A 24,470-nucleotide genomic window follows, 5' to 3' on the forward strand; every position below is an offset into this window, starting at 1 on the left:
TGTAATTACAAAATATAATAACCCCCTCCCCAAAAGCAAAACATTGATGGAATTCTTACTTGAAAGAACCAAGGAAAGTCTCTACTCTACCTCAATTATTTGACCTTCTGCTCGGCAAGCTGTTCTGTGATAATTTTTGAAAGATCTCTGACCAAAAACAAAAACAGAACAAAAAACTATTAGCTGCTTAATTATTTTTTAGAAAGCATTTCACATGATTCACAAGTATTTCCATAAATGTTTTCACATTTATTTCTCAGACGGTGGTCACTTACAGTTGGGGGATCAGTCTCAGAGACACTAAGATTCAAGAGTCACAACACGAAGGCAGAACTAGGACTCTTAAAAGAGGAAAAATAAAAATCTGTTCTCTTTCCACTCAAACTGTCTTTCAGTAAAATATGAAATGTAATCAACCAAAAATAAATCATTAATTTAATTTACAGGATCAAAATCTGCTTGCTTACTAAAATCCAAATACACTTTTCATATAAGCCTATCAGCTATGATTTTGTCCAATGTTTACGGTATAGACCATCTTTCATCTTTTAATGGAATCTGGCATTCTTATTCATGAGAGCTTCATCTACTACTTACTTTTCTATGGGTAAATAATTTCTGAACATGGACAAAATTACAAAACTGCAAAGGTACACCTTATGGAACATGACCTTCCCTCTCTGCCCGCTCCCCCCTTCTCACTGCAGTCCTTGGTGGCCCTTTGCCTACCTCTAACCAGGGATCCCGGAACTCCTCCTTCGACCAGTGAGTGACCCACATTGGAGGCCTCCTATTGCCATGTGCTCCATCACCCAGAGTTCCAGCTATTAAATCACTGCCTCACCTGGCAAGTGTTGACCATCAGTTTGCTTTCAGTCACTACTGTTAAGAAACCATCGACTTCTCTAACTTCTCACCAGAGGTGAGTCTACCTACACTTACAAACAAGTGTCAGCAAATGGCAATCACAGCTGGCACAAGTACTAGGGGATCCCTACAGCAAGACGTGCTGTAAAGTATTAAACTAGAGTGTGAATATACAACCAGATTTGTCCAAACCTAGAGTAATAATAATTGGGATTCCCTGGGGGGCTCAGATGGTAAAGAATCTGCCTACAGTGCAGGAGACCTGGGTTTAATCCCTAGGTCAGGAAGATCCCCTGGAGAAGTGAATGCAAACCCAAGAGGTTTTATTACTGTAGAAACAGATTACTTTGAAGAAATAAGAGGAGATTAGAATTATCATCTGAGTTAGAAATGAGTTACCTTTCCACATCACAGTAAAAAGATACAAGAGGGGGTAACCTCCTTGTCTCTCTCATTAATAAGGAGCTGCTCTAAGGGCCCTCTCTTCTCCCTTGTTTAAAGCACACGCACCATTCCACTCAAAGGTGCTGGAGTCGTGTCTGTATAAAAGTACGTCGTCCCACCAACGGTTTCCTTTTGGATCACTTGACCAGAAGATGGTGTCTGAGAAACAGAATTATTCCCGGGCGTAGAGGCACTAGAAGGCACCATATAATTTGCTGGATTTGGAGTGTGGCTTCTTCTTCTGGGGGCAGGAGAAGTATGTGGAGTGATCTTGGGGGAATGAAGAGGAGAGGATCCAGCAGACAATGACATTCCTAAAGTAGACGGAAGAGTGAAAATTGGTTTTAGAGAAAAAAATCTGAAAACTAAAATGCAAATACTCATTTGGAAGAAAACATATTTAGCAAAATTCTTTAAGTGCAAGGAAAAAGACAATTTTATCTTATCCTAGAGAAAGCTCTGATTAATGCAAATATAAAGAATTTCTTTTTTTCAAAAACAGTCAATTCCAAATAAATTAGGAAATTTACTGTAAGAATAAGTCTCCTCCATATCAAGGTTTACATGAGAAACAATAAAAATTATTAACTTAATAAATGAATTTAATTGAAAAATGAGAAATAACTGTGGCTATAAAATTATGCCTTTTATGAAAGTCTTTCTTTTATAAAAGGCAAAATCCTTTTTTTTGTAAAGAATCATTTAAAACTGTGGTTATTAACAATACAATTACCACATTTCCTAAAACATGATTTACTATCAAAAAATCAAACTACTTAATGAGATTTATTAGATTTCTTTGGGCCAAATACATTTAACAGAATGGTTTGCAAAAGCAAAAGAAAACTTAGTCCTAGTTGAAATACATGGCAGCTTAAATACTGTATTTTTTTAAATCAAGAAGTATACTATTTTGATGCCTTTTGTCTTTAAATAGGCATACACTATAGTAGACAAATAAAATTTCTGCAGATGCATACTTAGGCCAACTGGTATTACTGTTCTTGAAAGTTTTACCTAAACACAACTAGTAAGAAAGCAATGTATGCACAGTATCCTCTATCAGGAATTTACAGTGAAGAAAGGGGAAGGACAACTGTCTTCACCCTTGAGGAAACTCCAGGCTAGCTGAGGAAGCAAGACCAGGTCACATGAGGAAGACACAAAATGACTCACAGAAACACTCAAAATATAAACCAATATACCGCAAACTACATGCATAAATGCAGACAGAATGCAAATTAAGTAAAACCAGGTAGAGTTCATCAAAGGCTTAATGGAGGTGATCAGTTCTGAGCAGACTGAAAATAGTTTCTAGAGCTACAGTTACACTTTCTGGTGGAAAAAAAAAAGTTTATCCAGAAATGATTTTCTGGCTATTTGGGGAATGATTGAAAACCTTCTTCACCTTTGGGATAATAGGCCATCTCATAATTCAAGAAAAAAGTTACCAAAATGCCTCTGGTCACAAAAATATGACTCATTAAGCAGGAGTATGAATTTAAAATACCAAGAATTCATAAAACATCAACACTGTTCTTTGAAAAGATGTAGGTAAACAAAAATAAAGTGAAAACTGAGATAATATTTATCTTTATTCTAGATAGCCCTCTGTACTTCCTATACAGTCCTGACATAATTATGTCACCTGCTTTTCTGAGCAACTAAGTGAGGTACGTCAGGTCACAAGCACCACAGTAGAGATTAGAATTTAGACATAGGGGGCTTTTTACCTGACCAAGGACAAATGTACGTAGCCAATAGCGAAGCCAGGCCTCAAACCCAAGTCTCCACACTTTCAACTTAACTCTTTCTGCTGTTAACACAATGTCTACTGTACTGACATTATAACTGGTCAAGAATTTGCAAATATGTCTTAACGTCTAAAACCCTTAAAAACGTATTTATAAGGAAACCAAGCTATTAAGATACAGGCTTAATTTAGGAGGGAAAAAAAAAAACTGTTCCAGAGTTTTGCGTTTTCTTCTAACTCTGTATATTATACATTTAACTGTAGGTTAATCCATACTGTAAAAATTGGGAGGATTATTTTCAAAAGATAACTACTCCCCAATTATCGAGTATGAAACACATCTAGATAGGTTTCCTAAAGCTAATCTCTAAGCCTTTCCTAGATAATAAAGCTGGCCAAGTCACCAAAGAGTAAATTTGTTTACTACCTTTGAATTAAATAAACAGCAACAAATACAGCTACCAATTCTTAAGCACTTTTCTTGTGTCAGGCACTAAACAAAGTGCTTCACAAATACCAGCCTATTTAATCCTCACAAAGGTCCTGTGAGGTAGGTATATCATAGTCACCTCGCAGAGGAAGAAAATAACTTTTAAAAATTTATTGTAAAGGCAAATATAGATTATTAAACAAAAGAATTAAGATTCAACCTCAGGTCGATCTGATTCCAAAGCTGAACTCTTAGCCAATATCCAATACAGGTGCCCAACACCTAAGTCTTATATAGGGGTACAAGTGAAACAAAAGGTAGACTCTCTCTTTAAGGCTAAATACGTGGAAAAAGATTTCCAAAAACAAACTAGTAGAATTTACCAGTTGTAAGCAACAAGCTTTCTCTTAATCTTGTGGCTTTCTACTACAAAGTTTCAGCTCTGAAATTTGAGTTCATGTATCTGACCAGAAGCTGACTGGAATTATTTAAACACACACAAAACACAACATGCACAAATAGTAACAAGTATCACAGCCCATAAGCAGAACAAGATAACTAAATTGTATGGGAAGCGAGAAATGAAATTTAACTTCTAAACTATAGAAACATCAAATCTAGTCGCAAAGGGCAAAGCTTTGTGGCACCAAAGTGTTTTACCAACATGTTACAGAACTGAGTAAAATATGCATATTATCTGCTTGATGAGAGTTTTTCTGTCTGGTATTGTGAAGACAATAACCACAACACAATATTAACTACCCACATACAGGACTATGAAAGAAAGTGAAGTCGCTCAGTTGTGTCTGACTCTGAGACCCCCATGGACTGCAGCCTGCAAGGCTCCTCCATCTATGGGATTTTCCAGGCAAGAATACTGGAGTGGGTTGCATTTTGTTCTCCAATACAACACTATAGATGGCACAATGCAACAGAACATTACTACAGAAATGAGCAGTTAAAAATAGAGGTGAAACGAACAGATTTCATCTCTCACATGTAAATGTTCCTTTGTAAGTTCCATCTATCCTTATACGGCGGGGTAGAGGCAGGGTGCTACTTGTGGCTATTACAAGTCTGCTAATAATTAGTACTCAGTCACTGGAACACTTAGGCAAATACAGCAAAAGAGTGAGGATACCATGAGAGACAATCCGGAAGAATGAAAATCTTGATTTAAAACAATAAGCTAATTAAAAAATATTTCATTTGTGTATTTATTTTTTGCATTACTTTTGTAATTCACTCCTAAAATGATATTTTGGTGACATTATATATAATAATTACACTATAATTTCTTATTAAGTGAATATACAAACTTAGATATTTAAGTTATGCTATGATAAGATAACTGCTTTAGAACATTTGAAAAAAATCCTTCTTAAAAGTACCGAATTCAAATAAAAGAAAGAAACAAAACAGAAATGCTCACTGGATGGATTAACTAGAGCAATTAACAAAACAAAGGGAGATATAAAAAGTTCAAGCATAACTTATGAAGGTAAAAGTATCAGTGTTTCTGGAGGACATTATTCTATACCTGAAAATTCAAAAAAAAACAAAAAGACTTTTGTAAACAATGACAGAATGCATTAAGTAAATGGCTCCAATATTAATATATACCAAACGAATATTTGGTCTTAAATACATCCATTTAAGATAATGCTAAAATAAGCATTATCTTTCCTCAACCCCAACCAAAATTATGAACACACAATATTGTGAGATAAAATATAATATCCACATTTTAAAACACAGCTGAAATAAAAAGAATAAAAACAGTAACTCCAAGAGCAAAAAATTAAGGCAAAATTATGAACTACAGGTTGTATCGTGGGAACTCTGGAAAATCACATCCTAGGCCAGATCCAGACTCTACAAGTTGAGGCTTTAATGTTCACAATGGCATATGAAACATGGCCTTCAGCACATAAAACGTGGAGAACGAAATTCAAATTCCAGTGTAAAGCTAGGAGTCTGGAAAAGCTGTACCATCAGTCCTGCTGGAGGAGAAAACGTCTACCCACCTGCCCACAGAGGCAAAAGGTAGTCTTGTCTGAGGAGAAGGCTGGGGTGGTGTCAAGAGAAATGAAAACCCAATCCCTGTACCCTGCACTGGGGCAGGAGAGAAAATTCCCAGGAGATTCCATGTTGGGGATCCTGGTGAGGGATGAGTATAAAATTTAAATTGCACTGGCAATGGACACCTGGATAAAGCACACACCAACTATTTCAAAAAACACATCTACAGTGCGTAACACACAGAGATCGATCGATCTCTGGAAAATAACTCCACGTGAAGGAACTCCAAGAATCACGTGTGTACAATACTTGATCAACGCACTGAGAATCAGAACACACAGAACAATGAATCCCAGATAACAGAAACCTATAAAGGAGATTTTTTAAAATCTACAGCTAAAATGACTAAGGTCATGAAAAAAGTGACAAACATCTCACTCACAGACACATACACACACACACACACATCCTTGTTATTTGTTCTTCTTAAACAGAACTAGACTCGATAAGAGCAAAAAACATAACTATTAAAGGGAGAAAAAAAATTTAAGATGAGTTAAATAGAAAAGTAGACATAATCAAAGACAAGAAAAGTAAACCAGACAAGAATCTAGAAATAAAGGTTAGAAAATATAGAAGACTGGTTAAGATACACAAAAGGTAGAATGAGTTGGTGAGTTTCCAGGACAAAAAAGACCAAGAATACTGAAGAAGCAACATTCAAAGAAAAGCTTTGGGATTTTCAAGAACTAAGAAATCCTCACTCAAGAAGTACTCAACAAGAGTTCTGAACAGAATAAGTAAAGACAAACCTACTGCAACCAATCAGGTGGAACTGTTGCATGCAAAAGACAGAGAAAAAACCCTAAAAATTATAAAACTTTGTGGAAAAAAGTGAAAGTCCCTCAGTGGTGCCCAACTCTTTGCAACCCCAAGGACTATACAGTCCATGGAATTCTCTAGGCCAGAATACTGGAGTGGGTAGCCGTTCCCTTCTCCAGGATCTTCCCAACCCAGGGACTGAACCTAGGTGTCTTGCACTGCAGGTGGATTATTTACCAGCTGAGGGTATTTTAAAAGGCCTGCAAAAAAGAACTGGAGAGAGAGCCCATGGTCATGGATAGAAAGACTATACTGAAATCTTAACGACCCTCTTCGATTCACCTAAAGATTCAATACAACTTCCCTGAAGGTGCTTCACGGATCCACAGTCTTCAAGGCTTTCCCCTCCTCTGGTACCCTCATCAACATCACTCCTTGTCATCGATGAGTTCTCTAGACCCCATCCTCACAGCAAGTTCTAGGTCAACTTTCTGAAAAATTTTCTTACTCTATAAAAATTCTCTGGATGCTCGTATTTAAAAATTATTCCCAGCATTTTGTACTTTATCTTTCGCTGCCAGGAGCACACAATTCAAACTGTCTCTGTGTAAGGAAGAACTGTGCCTCAATCCTCTCTGCATTCCCAACTACACCCTCAATGGCACGGTGTTGGCACATAATACATTTGTCAAAAAGAAAGAAAGAGGTGAAAGTTTCATCTTCTTGGTACAGTGATAGCTATGACCAGGAAATGAAGAGTGCCACCACCAGAATTATCCGAGCGTAACAAGAAGTCGGGAGGAGAAAGCAAGAGTTCATGCTGTCAAGTAGCATAGATGCCAGTCGTCCCTATTTAAAAGTAAACATCAAAAACGCAAATGCAAAAGAGAAAGAAGAATTTGAAAGAATTTGAGATGAAGGGCATTCTTCTGACGCAGCTGTCTGAGTATCTTCACACTACTCTTTGCAGATCTATGCAGCCTGGGTAAATCCAGATTACACTAGCATTTTAACTAAAATTGTAGATGCCGTTGTAACTCAAGTTGTTAACTTTATCAAAGTTCCAATAACCAAACTAAATCCTCAGCAATAAATTGTCATGTGTGGCTACACAAAGGAGAATGGTTTAGATTAGAAATCACCAAACTATATCTCCTATTGAACAGATGAATGAATTAAAGACAGAGGAAGCATCATCTTCTTAACAAGAGGGCCAACTCTAACCCCAAACAGGGCCTCATTTAAGAGAAAATCAGAATAAGGAATTTACAAGATCATAACCAGGAATATAAAAACCAAAGCAACTACTAAAGATACAATTCTTACTTAATGGATTTTTTTAAACCTAAGTCCCCAGTCACACCCCCTCCCAAATAAGACAATGCACAGTGACAGCTCAAATAACAGACATTAAGTTTATATTCTAACAGGACCTTAAACATGCAACAAGTTAATAAATCCTTTTCCTTGATATTGCTTATGATGACTTAAAAGATGGGTATAAAAGGTCAACTCCAAAATTGAGCTCAGGGCGCTTTTTGCCCCTCCTGCCCCGACTTGCTCTTCAGTGATTTAGAAACAAGCTTTACTTCTTAGTCCATTTCTATCACTAGCTGCTCTTAGTAGAAGGAGAAAGTGAGTTTAAAATAAGTGTTTAATTGTAATTATTGACAGTAAAAAGTCTGGAGTTATCTGCAATTCATACACCCTGTCAAACCTCCAGGATACTCTAGGTAGCTATACTATATGCGGGACAGATTTCTACTGAATATTTCAGTAGGATATTTCTATTCTACTGAATAGAACTTCTAAAATAAAATGTTAAAAAGCTACAGAATAATGTCAGAAATGCGCTAAATTCTCCACGTGATGTCAACGACGATTGCATAAATAAACTGGTCTAAAATGTAATCCCTACAGTTTCTAAGTAAATTCAGAACAAAGTTTCTTGACTGGGGATCAGTAAGACCACGCCCATGTTCAGAAACAGATTGAAACTGGAAAGACTTGTCTCAGAGTTGCGCTCATGACCATGACTGACCACAGCAGCATGTGCATGTCCAGATCACAAGAGAACAGGGTCTAGGGGGGTTACCAGGGGCTTCCTTACACATTCTTCTTCATGAGGCGTCACTCTTCCTCCAGGAACACACATGCAATGATCTACTCAGGGAGGGCCACCAGAGACTCCAAGGTCCACCAGGCAACCAATGTCCTCGTAGGTGACTGGTCACCCAAACACCCTCTGCCTAGCACCCACCAGAATCCCACATGCCCGGAAGGAAAGCGCATGTGTAGCACAAACCACAGTGTTTGCACAAAGGATCTAGGCACAGGAAACCACCCTAATCAGTTAGGGAACAGCAGGAACACGCCAACTCCAAGGTCCCAGACGTCAGCCTAGGGCCAACCTTGCAGGCAGGCTGTGTTAAGGACAGCAGTCTTCAGCCTGCTATGTTACCTCACTTCTGCACAGATACCCTGAGTTGTCTACCACAGTACAGTCACCACTTTTCTGTGGTAAACACTGTTATAGAGAAATATCAGGGAAAATGTGTTTCTCACATCTGAACATATGCCTCAAGGAAAAACAAGTAAGCTTTAAGTTAGGGCAATGGACTTATATTGATTCCACTATGTATGGCTCATACATACTGAGAGAAATTATATAACTAGCGATGTACACTCATGGCTAGGAAATACAGCAAAGAAAAATTAAATTTAGCTCATATAAAAAGGAGCTGAACCTATGTGTTTTATCAGCTCTTTTCTTCAGTACCTGAACTATCTAAACATACACAGTAAAAGAAAACATGTATGTTGTGGCTTATAATGAGACTTCAGCTACTAATAAATAGAAAAGGTTGCATGATATCATTAGTTGGCACATTTGTCTAGTACACTAAAACTATAGAAGCGATTCAAAAGTTTACTTATTTAAAAATTAGAGGTATATGAAACAAAACTTTATTCTCAGTAAATAACTGCTAGACTTCTAGAGTAACCCTGGGTACCACCCAGACCATGGTTTGGTGCACACATTAAAAAAACAGCTGCTTTCAACAAAAACTACACACAGCTTTTGCCCCAAAAATTCTAGTTCTGGAAAGCAGCCTAAAGAAATAGTCTTAAATCCTGAAAGATATTTATAGCTACAATAAATGTATATATACACAGAGCACATACATATATAATGACCATTAAATGGTAACACTGTAATTCAACATCTTAATAGATAAGTTTCTAAAAATTGAATGGCAATTTGAAGGTCAGAGAAAACACTATCAATCAATTGAAGTTTATTAAGGTGATAAGAGTGATTTTAGGGGAAAACAGCTCTTTAAAAGTGAAGTTCTCTGATATACACTAAATTTTCCCCATGACACAGTATTTAATTAAGAAACAAAGAAAAGCTGTTTGAGTACTTAATAACTTTACCTTAAAAAGCTTCTTTTAACTTTATGTTTTGAATAACCTTGAGCATGTTTATTTACATCAATATTAAAGTTATTGTTTTCATTGCCTTATAAATAAAAAATACATCATTAAAAATCCTAAACTCAAAAATCCTTAGTATTTTTGCTTAATGATAATCACTCCATTAAGTCACACTTAAACAACTATTTAAATTAAAGATAAAAAGGAATCTACTTCATAAACTGCCAGTGGTTTGAGGAGAATGTTTTACAATTTCCAATTTTTAAGCCAGAAGTAGACCAAGCTTTTCCCTTCTTTCTACAAACTAAATAACTGGTGCCTGACAGAGCTTGGGCACATAAACTCAGAGAAGGTAGAAATGAAGCTAGACTCTAGGTCCCTTGAACACTATTACAACCCACTGTAGCACTCCACACTGTTGAGTTTAACCCAAATTTAAATCCCTAAAAGTCATAAAAAAATAATACACCTAGAAGAAAAAGTTATGAGGAGGAAATGTGATTCAAGGCAGAAGAACTGCCAAATATCAGAACACATAAAATATTAAAGAAGAGGAGGATGGTACACCAGGTTTAAAGCATTCATCTGTGCAAAGCTTCTGGATTCCTAGGGTAAGCCTCTAAATTCTACCATCAATCCTAAAGAGTTAGGTACTGTAAGAAGAAACAAGTCATACGAAGCTGTGCAGAACTGCTGAGGACAAGGGTGACTCAGAAAACCTCTGAGTTTAAAGACAATTAGAATTAAAGACCTGATTAGTGTTTTGGAAGAATCCTAGCAATACAGAAGTTTAAATTTTTTTTCTTTATTAAAGTTTTTTAAAATTTCTAATGATACAAATTTCTCTTCCCTTCCTTCAAAAGGCTATTATTACACTGACAGGGTGCATTTTATGAGACATGGCATCTAAGAATCCAGAGACTACCTGGCAATAAATAATCCTTCAAGATGTTGCCAGTAAGTTCTTAAAAAGTAAATATTGCTAAATTCTGTTTTGGGAACATTTTACCATCAATTTTAAGTTACAAACTCAGGTAAGAAAACTTTAAAAGTGGACCTAAGTAAATATTTAACCGAGACAACCATCACCTAGGCATGTCTGTATGTTAAATATGGATCTAATCCTCCAACAGACTGTACAAAATACAACAAACCCCACTATCCAAAAAGCAACAGGATTAGGACATGAAAGCCAAGATAATAATAGTCTGTACAGTCTTTACTTCTTTCCCCATAAAAACTCCATCATTCAGTCAAATTCAGCTTTGCAGATAATTATCAAAACTGATTAAAAATTTTATTAATCCAAAGTACCAGACTTAAGGTAGTAATACTCATGCAACTAATGAACCTAAAGCTAAAATGTGTGAAAGCTCACTTAGCTAAAGCCCAATTTTTCACTCAGACATGATCAATGATCACTTGCATTTCTACCCTAAACAATGAAAGATATTTTACAATCAATTTAAATACTAAGTAATATGCCTCTTATTTCAAATCAAACTATCAAATGATTAAAATAAAATTAACATTTATAATCCTTTAACTCTCAAACCACAGAAGTTATTTGTTACCACATGGATCATACACCTCTGGTTGAAGTATTTCCTTTATCACGCCACACCCTGTTTTTAAAAGCCTCCCAAAAGACAATTCGCAGTATTCCTGTGTAATTCATAAGGGCCCAGAATATTAGGATATGAGAAATTTCTTCTCTGTAATGTTTCATTAAAACATTAAAACTTTCATGTTTCATTAAAAAAAAAAAAAAAACCATTTAATTCAACATTATAATTATTCTCATTTCCTTGAAGATTGAGACTAAAAAATAACAATAACCTTTTAAGGTTAAACATTGCTAATTATCAAGATCACATTACAATATTAGCCATGAGCCACAATAAAAATTATTAACTAATCTAATAAAACAGATGCTAATCAAATTAAGTTCAATTTAATCCTCAGAGTTTCAAGCCACAAATGCAAACTACCTTTGCAAAGATGAAACAACCCAAATACCAAAAGGTTTAAAGGCAAGAAATGTGTATGAACCCCACAATAAGGATAACTTGAATTCATAAACAGATTGCAAAGGCCCTCTGTGGACCACTCAGGGGCATACTAATTCTTGATGGCAACAAATAGCAGTAAAATTTCTACACTTTTAAAGAATTGTTTCATTAAGTGTGGTGATAAAACGAAAACAAAGTCAAAAAGAATACTGACGTTAACTGCCAGAACTGATTCCTTCAGAAACCCTGTTTTCACAACAGCAACCCCTCATGATTAGGGGAATTAAAAGTTGCTGAACTCAACAATCCCTTCAGTTAAACAAACAGACCCCTCAGAGCTGTCCAACGCTGCCCAAACTATCCATCCTTTAGTCGAATCAGTCAGTTTCATGAATTGTAGGATTTATCTTCAAGTCCAGTGCTGACTCAGAGGGTAGCTTGTTCCCTAGAGAAAACAACCAACAACAATCAGAACAGCTACTGCTCATAAGCTCTTTCAACAACCAAGTGGAAAGGACAACTTAATGGGTCCAAAAAAACAGTTCAACTTCCTTTCAGCTACAAGAGTAGCTGATAAACTGAAGGCATCTATATGCCATAGGCAGTTCTTGGTTAAAGCATTAACTTGGTTACAATAAGAAACGTTAAAACTAGAAAGCTTACCAGAAGAGCTACCACTCATATCAGAGGATTTCTCACCCAACAAGAAATTTGCAGGGACTGTAGGTGGAAAGTATTTCAAGAGCCAAAGCTATTACTGTGTTTTATTTAAACTTTGAAAAGCTGCCTTCCGTATGCATGTGTGCACGTGTGTGTTTGTGTGCATGTGTGTATGTGAGTGGGGGGATTAAATACATCCACCCAGAAGTCGTCTATATGTCTAGGGCAGCTTTGCTTACAGCCATACATAAAAAGCTAGTGAAATGTTACTTAATTCCCTAACACAAGGTCCTCATATTCACAGGTCAGAGAAAATATTCTGAATTAAAAGAAAAAGAGTAACATGTTCTGTCAAGACCTGCAAAGGTGAACTGCCTTCCCTATTATTTCTAAAATCAAAACTCAATATGTACAACCTGTGAACCTCAAAATATACCACAACAAAGCTAGGGGGCTTTTCCACTTCATGAGTTAGGGGGTTCTGTTTACAATAATTATGTTGTAACGCAGAAGAGAGGGGAAAACCCTCTGTAAGGCTGTAAGAAAGACAACCAAAGAACTCAAGCTACCTTCAGAAACATCATTTGTCCTTTCACATGAATTAGGTTAAAAGCTTTTCATAAAACAAACACATAACTCAAGACTGACTCCAGAGGAGGCATGAAGATGGCCACTGCACACTGTCTTGAAAACTGTATTCCTTCCTGAATACATGCATTTGACAGGTGGTGGTGGGGGGGGGTTTTGGTTTGGTCTTAAACCTTTCTCATTCCTCAATTCCCCAGCCTTTCTCAGAGAAAGCAGAGCTAAGTCCTAAGACACCCACTGTATGTAATGCTACTTGTCACATAGTATCCTTGGGAGAATTCACCAGATAGCAACTCAAATCATTCCTCTGTTCTGTGGTTCAGGTGAGAAGGGCAACCCTTCCAGCTTTCCTATCTTGAGTACCAGCAGACTGCTTCCCGTCAAGAAGCAGACCTTTGTGCCAGTGGTTTTCAAACTGCATTAAGCAGAACCCTAAGCTTCCAAAATTGCTCAGGGCTCTGTGAATTCTTGATTTGAATTTCATCTATTTTTTTTTTTTTTTACTTTTAGTAAATCAACAATAAAATCACAAAAGCAGGTCCAAACTAGCATACATTCATTTTTCAAAACACTAGAGATCATCACTGACATACTTGTGCTGCGTTAAAGTATTTTCATGGAGACTACAAAATAGAGACCCTCTCTCCTGTCACTCCTGTGTATATACATGGATCTTTGATTAAGAAGGTAGTAATTGCAATAAACTTTATTTGAATGCACATGCACTCAGAAAAAGATTGAAAAAATGGGTGCACAACTTATTCATGCAAGTCATGATTTTTTTTTGTTACTGTATGATAGAAAACACACAAAAGGAGACTGAGAAATGTTTAAGACTAATTACTGTCCTTTCCCCACCAGTTTCAACTTACTATGTTCACCAAAATACCAGACTTTCTCTTCTCACTGAGTAAGTTCAGGAGTAAGTTTAATAAACCTGATCTCTTTTTTTTTTTTATTTAACTTTTTTTTGGGGGGACCACATGGCAAGAGGGATCTTAGTTCCTTGACCAGGGATCAAACCTGTGTCCCCTGCACTGAAAGTGCAGTCCCAGCCACTGAACCACCAGAGAAGTCTGATCTTGTAAATGCCAGTTTTATCTGCTTTACATAATTTTAGGTTTGGGGACTATATACAGACTTCACGAGTTCTGCTGCTTTAAAACAAAAAAAGTTTGAAAGCCACTGTTCTAAGCTCTAATTAAGTTCTGGTATTCTTGGCTCATGGGTCCTCTAGGGGCAGAAATGGTAATTAAGTCTTAGGTTTCTGACGCCTGCTAAGCTCCAGGTGCCTGCTATCGGACGTGCTCCGAACCACCTGTCCAGTCCTGTCTCCTCTCCCCACATCCTGACAGCCCTCAAGAAACAATGTGCCAACCTTGGGGGTGCTAATGGAAAATAAAATTGGTAACGATTTTAAGAGAGAAGTACCAGGTACTTCAAAGACATGACGTGTTATCTCAGTGCCATTTTTCATTCATTTTCCCAAGTTCCTGCCCAATCTAACCTTTTTCGAACCTTGCCCAGTAATTTTAACTTTAAAACAAAATTCCATTCCTCTGACATTTTAGAGATAGCTGGCTCTCCACATCACACAAATGGCAAACTTCAAAAATACTTGGAAAAGATAAATGAAAAAGAAACTCCCCATAACAAAAGCAGTGACTGAGAGCCAAAGGTACAGAAATGTAACTATCCATGTGAGCTAATTAATGACAGTAGTTTCAACTCTCACGAGGAATCACTGCACATGAACACCAAGAGTTTGTTTAAAAAAAAATGCCAGGCTGCAAAAGATCTACCCCATCCTAGTCCCTCCAAGAGGTCTTGGAGTGCTCCCCCACAGTCAGCACTGGAGGGTGACACCTCTTCCAGCAGGAGCCTGCTCCAAGCCTACAGCTCAGCACCACACCTGAGGTTTTTTTACATTTTTTTTTACATTTTACACTTTTTTACATTTGTTCAGTTTTTACCTAACTCAGGTGGAATTACTTTTTGAAAGTTCATTGAGTGAAAAAATTCTCTATTATGGTAATAAACTGGTTAAAACAAATAGGAAACAAAAAATAAACTTCACAGGTTCTCAACTGCCTGTATTACAAATGTTTAAAGAAATCCTATCTATCCTTTAAAACCCACCTTTTGGGTGTTTCATGAACCTTCATTCTGGATACCCTCATTCAAATCAGATAAAATCTCACCTTCCTTCAAATTTTCTGGAATTTTGAACTTTTATTTTCCTCTCAAAGTAAAGGGTAGATGTCAGAATCTCCTGTGAAATTTGTAAACATGCAGGCAATGGCAGTGCTCCAAAAATGGAGTTTCTGACCCTGCAGGTCTTCAATGGGGACACAGGAAGCTATACATTTAAAGCTCCACGGGCTAATCTGTAACTACTGATACATACGAAAGCTTACTGGAACCACTGCATGAGGTCAGGCACTGAGCAAGGTTCCAGGAATTCAGGAAATAAGATTCAGTTCTGATCGAGTGAAGTTCGTACTATACACGTAAAGCCACTACAGTGCCGAAAACTCTTCAGTTTCAGTGTTTACTCTAGCTCTCCATGTGCAATCACAATAGTGAATAAAGTGATAGAAATGCCTCCAGAAGCATTTAACTTTGGTGAAGGAAATAAATACGTATAAAACATACAGACAGAAATTTAAAAACATTAAGAGATACTGAAAACATAGAAGCACAGAGATAGAAGACAGTAATGACGACTAGCAAAACAGAAATGGCTTTGATGGGGGCAGGGGAAAAAGAAAAAAAAAAAAGAGGCATTTGATCTAATCAATGAAAACTAGGAAAAATCTCAAGAAACGGAAGGGCCATCTAAGTAGAAGAAAGCTTAGAGATGGGGGGAAAGCTGGCCATTTTCAAATACATAATCTCAACAGGATACATATTTCATATCAGAGGAGGTCCTCCACTTAGAAAAGAAAGCTGGTGGCCATTTAATAGTCATTTTCAATTTTTTCCATTCTAAAAATATTTAATAAGCTTTTAGACACAGTTCCTTCCACAAGGCAGCTTATATCCCAGTGGGCATGAAGAAGATTGTTCATTCTAATATAAAGAAGAACACAAGTTCAAACTGTGCTAAATTCTAAAAAGGAAACAAACAGGAGAACACAATGAAAGATAACGATGGGAAATTTTCCTTCTCATTAGTCAAAGGTCTTTTTCTCTGTGACACTTTAAGTCATTCTGTAAGTGACGCCTAAGAGAAGGCAAGGAACCATCCATGCAAAGAACAAAGTGAAACAATGTACACAAAGAACATGAGCCAAAAAGAAGCTGGACATATGTGAGGAAGACCAGTATGGCTGGACCTGAGCACACAATGGAAAGAGAGAAAAGATGAGATAGAAGACACAAATTATACACCACAGGAAGGCGGATTTTATTCCAATGACAATTAGTAAGCCATAAACCGATGACTTCTGCTTTTAACATGGAAAAAGAAACGCAGGGTAGGATCAATCAGACAAAACAAGTATATAAAAGAAGCAAAGATGGGTTGGTCTAAGATGGAGGCAATATATATTTGAAATATATAAATAATATGAAAGTTGAATTGACAGGATTACTAACAGACTAGCTGTAAAGATGAAGGAAAATGAGCAAAGATGAGTCTTAAATTTCTTGCTCAAGCATCTTTCTAAGCATTACAGGAGGTTTACTCAACTTCGTAAAAGCTCAGACAAGGAAAAAACCTTAACCCAGCATGTGAAATGCAGAAGAATAATTAACAAATTCTGAAATGAACTGACATACCAACTGAAGTTAGGACATATTCTTCTAAAGTAATTAGGAAATTTTCATATGGCTTAACCAGCTTAGAGGGAACTGAAGCTGGGAAAATGAATTACATAGTTTAGGATCCTGGAGAAGGCAATGGCACCCCACTCCAGTACTCTTGCCTGGAAAATCCCATGGATGGAGGAGCCTGGTAGGCTGCAGTCCATGGGGTCAAGAAGAGTCGGACACAACTGAGCAACTTGACTCTCGCTTTTCACTTTCATGCATTGGAGAAGGCAATGGCAACCCGCTCCAGTGTTCTTGCCTGGAGAATCCCGGGTACGGGGGAGCCTGGTGGGCTGCCGTCTATGGGGTGGCACAGAGTCGGACACGACTGAAGCAACTTAGCAGCAGCAGCAGCAGTTTAGGATCCTTGATATCTATAATTTTTTTTACTAATGTAGAAACTATACATTCTTGTGCACACAGACAATAGCTCCGTAATAATCATACCAAAACTCAAAAAAAAATGAAACCTTTTAAGACAACATATGAACATTTTCTTTTAATTATAAACATTTGGAATGGAAAGTTACTGGAGGAGGGGAGGGGACTCCTCTTTCACTTCACTGTAACAAGACCAGTGCTTCTCCACTGCCCCAAACATTCTAAAACACTGGTTCTTAACCAGAAATGGACATCAGAATTACCAGAAAGGCTTTCTAAAACAGCTCTCTGCAGAACTCTTCCCTTTTGAGGGAAAAGGAAAAAAGGATCTGAGTGAGAAATTGGAATGGCAGGTTTAGGATGGGCCCTGGTGAGAAAGACATACATTTTAAGAGCACCCTGAGAAATGCTGGTACATATCTTTCGTTCATCTTTAAAAGGTTAACACCGAACCAAGATAATTTGCAAATAATTTTAATTAGTAGTTTTTTTTAAGCACTAATATTTCAAGCCATGAGATAAATCTGTTATGGTTAGAAACATTTCATGAATGTAAGCAATAGTACATTATCTTATTATACATTAGTGTTTAAAGTCAAAATTATGAAAGCAAAAAAAAAAAGATTACACAATTATGTTTCTTACAACATTTCTTTTTTTAGGGGGTGGGTCATGTTCTCCACTGATTTTCATTTAAATACAGTATTACTTAAATGATTTAAAAGCTTCTCTGAACATTTCCCACATGAGGCACTAATGTTATTGCCCGCAAATATTAAGTGTACACAAAATTATTTCCAGGAGTTAAGTACCAGAAACAAAACCCCTCAATAAAACAGATATGTGCAGAACTGGAGGGAAAAGGAAGGATCTGAGTGAGAAATTGGAATGGCAGGCTTAGGATAGGTCCTGGTCAGAAACACATATATTTTAAAAGTATTCAGGGAAATGTTGGTACAGACCCTTTGCCATCCTTCAATGTGTACCTTAAACCCTGTTAGTATATTAGCGAGTAGAAGAAACTTGATTCTTGTTTTTAAAGCCCCTATCAAAAGAAAAAATTGAACTAAAAATTACTTGAATAGGACCATGAAGATATCACAAATATTCTTTCTCATTCTTCTAAGAAGCATAAAGAATCAGCATATTTTTAATTTTAGGAAAATATAAAGTAAAAAATGTTCACTGATTTACAGTAACATTTCAATTATTAAAAACTGTATTTGATTAGAGTACAAATATTCTCTATTACATAACAAAAACGGCAAGTTTCAATATACTCCAAAATATTTTTTTAAAAACATACTCTTTTTTTAAAAAAGCTATGTGGACCTAACCTATATAAATGCAACTCAGTTTCCATCTCTGATTTCCCGTCAATATCTAAAGAATTTCAGCAACTGACAATGTAATCATACTTCATTTTAGTTGAATACCTATCTGTGATAAAAGGGTATTTAGACTACCTGGATATTAGAAACACTGTAGGCATTAATAAAACTATCAAGTGCCCTAAAGCTTCCTCACAAAGTTTATTTAATCTCGTTGACCAAATTTAAGCAAATATTCTGAGTTCATGAATTTAACCTGAGTTTTATCAATCACATGCTGCTGCTGCTGCTGCTGCTAAGTCGCTTCAGTCATGTCCCACTCTGTGCGACCCCATAGAACCCATAGACGGCAGCCCACCAGGCTCCCCCGTCCCTGGGATTCTCCAGGCAAGAACACTGGAGCGGGTTGCCATTGCCTTCTCCAATGCATGAAAGTGAAAAGTGAAAGTGCAGTCCCTCAGTCGTGTCCGACTCTTCATGATCCCACGGACTGCAGCCTACCAGGCTCCTCCATCCATGGGATTTTCCAGGCAAGAGTACTGGAGTGGGTTGCCATTGCCTTGTCCGATCAATCACATACTCTTACATAATATCTGATAGAGACTACAGCCTGCACAACTATTTGGCTTTCCATGTCTACACACAGTAATCTTTCATTTGGCCAACTTCAACCTTACCTTCAAGAGCCTCATTTGCATATGAGTTTTCAACAAGTAATTCAATAAATATTAGATGTGTAAACTACAGTGCCTAAATTCTAAAAATGTGAATAACTTATCCAGATTTCTGCCTTGAAAACAACTGAATTACAATTTTCAGAATTATACCCTCTGGCCTGCACACTGGGTAATTTACCGGGATCACTGAAATATTTGAAAACACAGAAAAGTGACTTGCTTGCTCCCAAACTTGATAAAATTACCTGATAAAATTAACAGATAATTTAATTCAGATAAATTAGCCTCTGCAATGGTGGCGAGCTTTTAAATCCAAATACTTATATTATTTAAACAGAGTAGAAGAAAATGGGAGGTTAGTGACGAAGTTAGCAACTAAACATAACTCATCTGGATCAAGAGAACCGTTTTTCCTTTTCAAGTGACCGTGACTGTTTATGACTAAATGGCATGCTTCATTCATAATGATAAATTATCTTGTACTGTTTATGAACAATAAACTTACTCCAAGATGACCATGTCTGATTATAAAAAATTATATTCACAAAAAATAAGATTAATATTAGTTAACAATGTAATTTTAACTTTAAATTTCTTTCCAATGAATAAAAACCAGTACCAGATTAAAAAGAAAAATTAAAGTCTGACTTCAAGACTGCTGCTATTGAATCAATAAACACTTATTTCTTTAACATTAATAATTTAGTTGATCTTTACATATTAAAATATAACATGCAAATAGAAGATATTTGACTACTAGTTCTAGATCCAAAGGGTTTAAAATTTTAAACAGCCACAGTACTTGTGCTATTCATTTTTCAGGTATTCTGAATAATTAATTTGCATTAGTTGTGCCCATTAGCATTACTAAGGTAGAAGAACTCCCTGTTGCCTGCTTTTACTTAGATGGTATTTGTGATCTTGGCTGAGCTTTAGGAACCCCTGTAACAATTAATTCAGCAGTTACTTATCTGATAACTTCAGTTACTCACAACACAAGACTTGATCCAGAAAAGTAAAGTTAACCTCAGCTAAAGAATAACTTAGAGCCCCATGTACCTTATTCACAGGCAACAATTCAAGTCCTGGACTCAAAGTCTTTTTCTTATTTAAAGAAAGCAGAAGGTCAGGAGAAGAAAAGGGTTGTAAGAAGAAAGCGGATGGAAAGTAGCTCAGAGCGTAAAGTAGAGCTGCTAACTTGCTTCAGTCGTGTCCAACTCTGTGCGACCCCATAGATGGCAGCCCACCAGGCTCCCCCATCCCTGGGATTCTCCAGGCAAGAATACTGGAGTGGGTTGCCATTTCCTTCTCCAATGCATGAAAGTGAAATGTGAAAGTGAAGTTGCTCAGTCGTGTCCGACTCCTAGAGACCCCATGGACTGCAGCCTACCAGGCTCCTCTGTCCATGGGATTTTCCAGGCAAGAGTACTGGAGTGGGTTGCCATTGCCCTCTCCGTAAAGTGGAGCAGTGGTTCTCCAAGTGGAGTTCCCGGAAAAGTAATCAGCATCACCTGCAAACAACTCCCTGGCTCACTGAGACCAACCGATGGACTCAGCAGCTCTGGGGGCCGGACCCAGGGAGCACTGGGTTTTAACGGGTACTCCAGGTGATTCTGATGTGACTTCCTGGTGGCTCAGACAGTAAAGCGTCTGTCTACAATGTGGGAGACCTGGGTTCGATCCCTGGGTCGGGAAGTTCCCTGGAGAAGGAAATGGCAACCCACTCCAGTACTCTTGCCTGGAAAATCCCATGGACAGAGGAGCCTTGTGTCCATGGGGTCGCAAAGAGTCGGACACGACTGAGTGGCTTCACTTTCACTTTCTTTTCTTTCCTAGATGATTCTGGTGTGACTCAAGGACCACTGTCCTAGAGAGAAGAATACTAACAGCACAGCAGAGGCTTCAGTAAAAAGCCAGTAAGACCGTACTAAAATGGCTCAAATAAACTTGTGTCTGAGTCTGTCCAGGCACTCTAAAAGATTTGGAGAGCAGGAGAAATTACCTCCAAGGAGTCAGAGGCTAACTAGGCAGGAGGACAATGGAATGGGTGAAAAACCCAAGTACTATGTACCACTGCAACAAACTGCTCTTCACACTCTAATACACCTAAAGGGTAGCAAATGTATTCAGGTTCAGTACAACCAGTTGAGGCCCATCAAGTTGAGTATCAGTCACAACAGAAAAGGTAGCTGCGTTTGAAGAAACAGAAACTACAAGTTTTGGAAATCTTTCTTTGAAAAATTCCTGAGAATATAGTGTTTTGACAGCAAGAGCCATAAAGCTTCTTATATTCAAAAATCCAAGTATGATGGAAAGCTTTATTTCCCATGATGCAAGATAAGCCAGTTACTGCAGCTGTTTTGGTGATTTCTCTAAAGTAGATACAAATGATGCAAATAAGATAATCCCCCAAAATGTGTTTATATGAGATAACCAGAATCAACTTAAAATTCTGCATCCAAATTAGACTGGTGAATGAGTCTTCTCCAGAGAAGAAGGAAGGCCAGCTACTTTAAAAAAAAAAAAGAAAAGTCTGGATTTTGGTGGACAGTCACAGTGGAGATAGTTTTTGGATAATTTCCAGGTTTGTCTGTAACAACTTCCCACTCAGGCTTCTCCATGCTTTCCCACTTTCAGCTGACTGAAGACCAGATGCCTAAAAGCCACTTGACCTGGGTCCTTATCTACATGGAGGAGGGCACCCCACAAAACCTGAACCATCTGTCCCAGACTGTTATAAAATCAAGAAATAAATTTTTGTCATGTGAAGTCATCACATTTTGGATCACCATGTTTCAGCAGTTTACCTACCACATCACAACAGTAGGCAATAAGATTATGGCCCAGAGTAACTATGGCTGAGGGAGCATTCTGGTGACATTTTTATTAATATCCTACTCATCTGTGCTGTGCTTAGTCATTGAATTGTGTCCAACCCTTTGGACTACAGCCCGCCAAATTCCTCTGTCCATGGGATTTTTCAGGCAAGAATACTTGGAGTGGGTTGCTATTTCCTTCTCTAGGGGATCTTCCTGATCCACGGATTGAACCCGTTTCCTGTGTCTTCTGTATTGCAGGCAGATTCTTTACCCACTGAGCCATCGGGAACTGTTTTCTAAAAGGTACACCCTGCCAAGGGACTGTTAGTTACTAGTTATCATTTATAGAATTATCAGTCTAAAATCTGGACAATTACATCTCAAATATGGGAAGATGTTTATGAAATCATAAGAGAACGCCTCATTTTAGACATATCCAAGTGTACAAGATTCATGGCTGAAAAATCCAGGAGTAAACATGACCACCATCAACACATACTCCATACTTGAGTTTCTGCTAGTACTCACAGCTAGATTTTACACGCCTGTGTGCACGGGGGTTTAAAGGGATACACCACTGATTCCTCTCCTTTTACTTAGACCTTGCCCACGTGCCCTACTCTAGGGTAACTGCACATCCAAAAGGCAAAAAGAGTTCAGAAAAAAGATGACTTTACTCGTGAATATGATCAGTCAGGCTGAGAAGAATCGGGGAAAATTCAATCAAAGTGGCTGCCACCATTCCACTCCTTCCTAAAGAACGGAGGACTGCTCTTATCTGTACACGTTACACACAGCACAGTACTTCTGTCCACACTCCCACTCTCTCTTCACTGAGTGTCTATAGTGCACCATTAAGCCAAACGGTTAGACTTCCACAAGACCGGGGAAATAGAAAAAATGATCCCTGAAGCTCCCAACCTATTTGACTCAAAGGAAATCAAAAGACTGGCTTCCAACTCCCCACCTCCAGCTGAGAACCAGCAATGTTTCTGGGCAGCTAGTGACACACCCTCTCTTCCCACCTCTCAGTTCATTTCAAACCTCTACAACACTTGATTCACCCCAGACCCTAACCTTTCACTGCTGAAACAAACCCTTCCCTCCACCTTGCTCCATTTGTGAGACACAGGATTTTCTATTTACACCTACTACATCAAGGAAATCCACATGCCTCTAAGAGTCCTTTGAAGTCTAGCACAAAAATCAAACGCTTCTCTCCCTTTTGCTACCTCTCATCACTGTCTTCATTTCTGTCTCTCTTTTAGTGTACCTGTCTATCTCCCAGTGATCAACATGTCACAAAACAATAACAGAATTTTAGATTAGAAAGACTTTTTAAATTATATAATATTATCTTCTTATAGAAAGGAAGATGCTAAGGGTCAAACAATATGCTGAAAGCTACACAGCTACTTTGGTAGAAGATTTGGTACCATGTTCCAAAGACAATCGAGTCCCAGTCCAACGAAAACACCCTCCCCACCACTCCCCCCAAAATAAAAAAACAGCAGGAGACGCTGCTGCAGTTGTAGATCACTGAGCCTACAGCTGACGGGAAGCCCTACCCACTCCCATTCCAGCCTTACCTCTCAGAGTTAAGGAACACATTAGTCAATACATAAGATGAAAATAGGAGGTCCACAATAAGAAACTCTCAAAGCTAACGGGGCACATGAACCAGGGATTCTCCAAGCAGTAGAGCAGTATCTACTGGCAGCTATTTTCAGCCTTACCTGACAGGTCTCCAAGCCAGCTGCAGCAGCCACATCCCCCTCTGCGCCATTAACGTCTTGCCTCAGTTTCCTGAAATTCCCAACTGGGAAGGAAATAGAGCCAGCAGGCACTCCCCACCCAGTTACGGTTCTACAGTTCTACTGTTAGTCATCGTCCCTGGGACATCACCATCTGTACCCACACACATGCACACGCAGGGCAGCCCCCACTCAGGAAGGGCTCAACAGTACAGGGCAATGGACAGGCCTTTCCCAAAAAAACCTTAGGGACCCCTGACTTTTAATGGTAAACTTTTATTTTTTTAATGTAGAACACAATCCCCATTAGAAAACATGGACAGGTTTGAGTGATTCTGCTGAATAGACCTGAAAAACAAAGTAGTTACAAAAAAATGGAAACATGCAATTTAAAAATAATACAAATACTTTAACTGGTTTTTAAAATGTTTTAGCACCTCAAAACACACGGAGACTCTAGCTCTAATCAAGTTAAACGTTCAACAAACATACTCTGTTGTTCATGAGACTGTTCACCTACACTATCATGAACATACGCAGGATTTAGGAGTTCTTCAAAGACATTTACGGAATCATTAAAATTCACTGTCATTAAGAGATACCCACTAATTAAAAAATTTTTTTCTGAGATAAAAATGAAGCTTAGTTAAATAAGCATT

General features: G+C 37.8%; 1 protein-coding gene across 10 annotated transcripts in view; it reads right to left on the reverse strand.

Moving 5' to 3' along the window:
- Positions 1-24,470, reverse strand: part of PAN3 (poly(A) specific ribonuclease subunit PAN3) — a 123,448-nt gene that overhangs the window by 30,280 nt on the left and 68,698 nt on the right. For 7 of the 10 annotated variants that reach the window (XR_003037532.2, XR_003037531.2, XM_025000073.2 and 4 more), the window contains 2 exons: positions 1,378-1,625; positions 91-147 (listed from right to left, as the gene is read on the reverse strand). Coding sequence is in view for 8 of the 10 variants with exons in the window: in XM_025000073.2 (XP_024855841.1) it covers positions 91-147; positions 1,378-1,625 (305 nt within the window). In the remaining 2 variants the exon portion in view is untranslated. The remainder of the gene's footprint in view (positions 1-90; positions 148-1,377; positions 1,626-24,470) is intronic. The other 3 variants (XM_025000071.2, XM_025000068.2, XM_025000070.2) reach the window with 1 other exon arrangement.

Source organism: Bos taurus, chromosome 12 (assembly GCF_002263795.3).
Source record: "Bos taurus isolate L1 Dominette 01449 registration number 42190680 breed Hereford chromosome 12, ARS-UCD2.0, whole genome shotgun sequence".
NCBI classification, from domain to species: Eukaryota; Metazoa; Chordata; class Mammalia; order Artiodactyla; family Bovidae; genus Bos; species Bos taurus.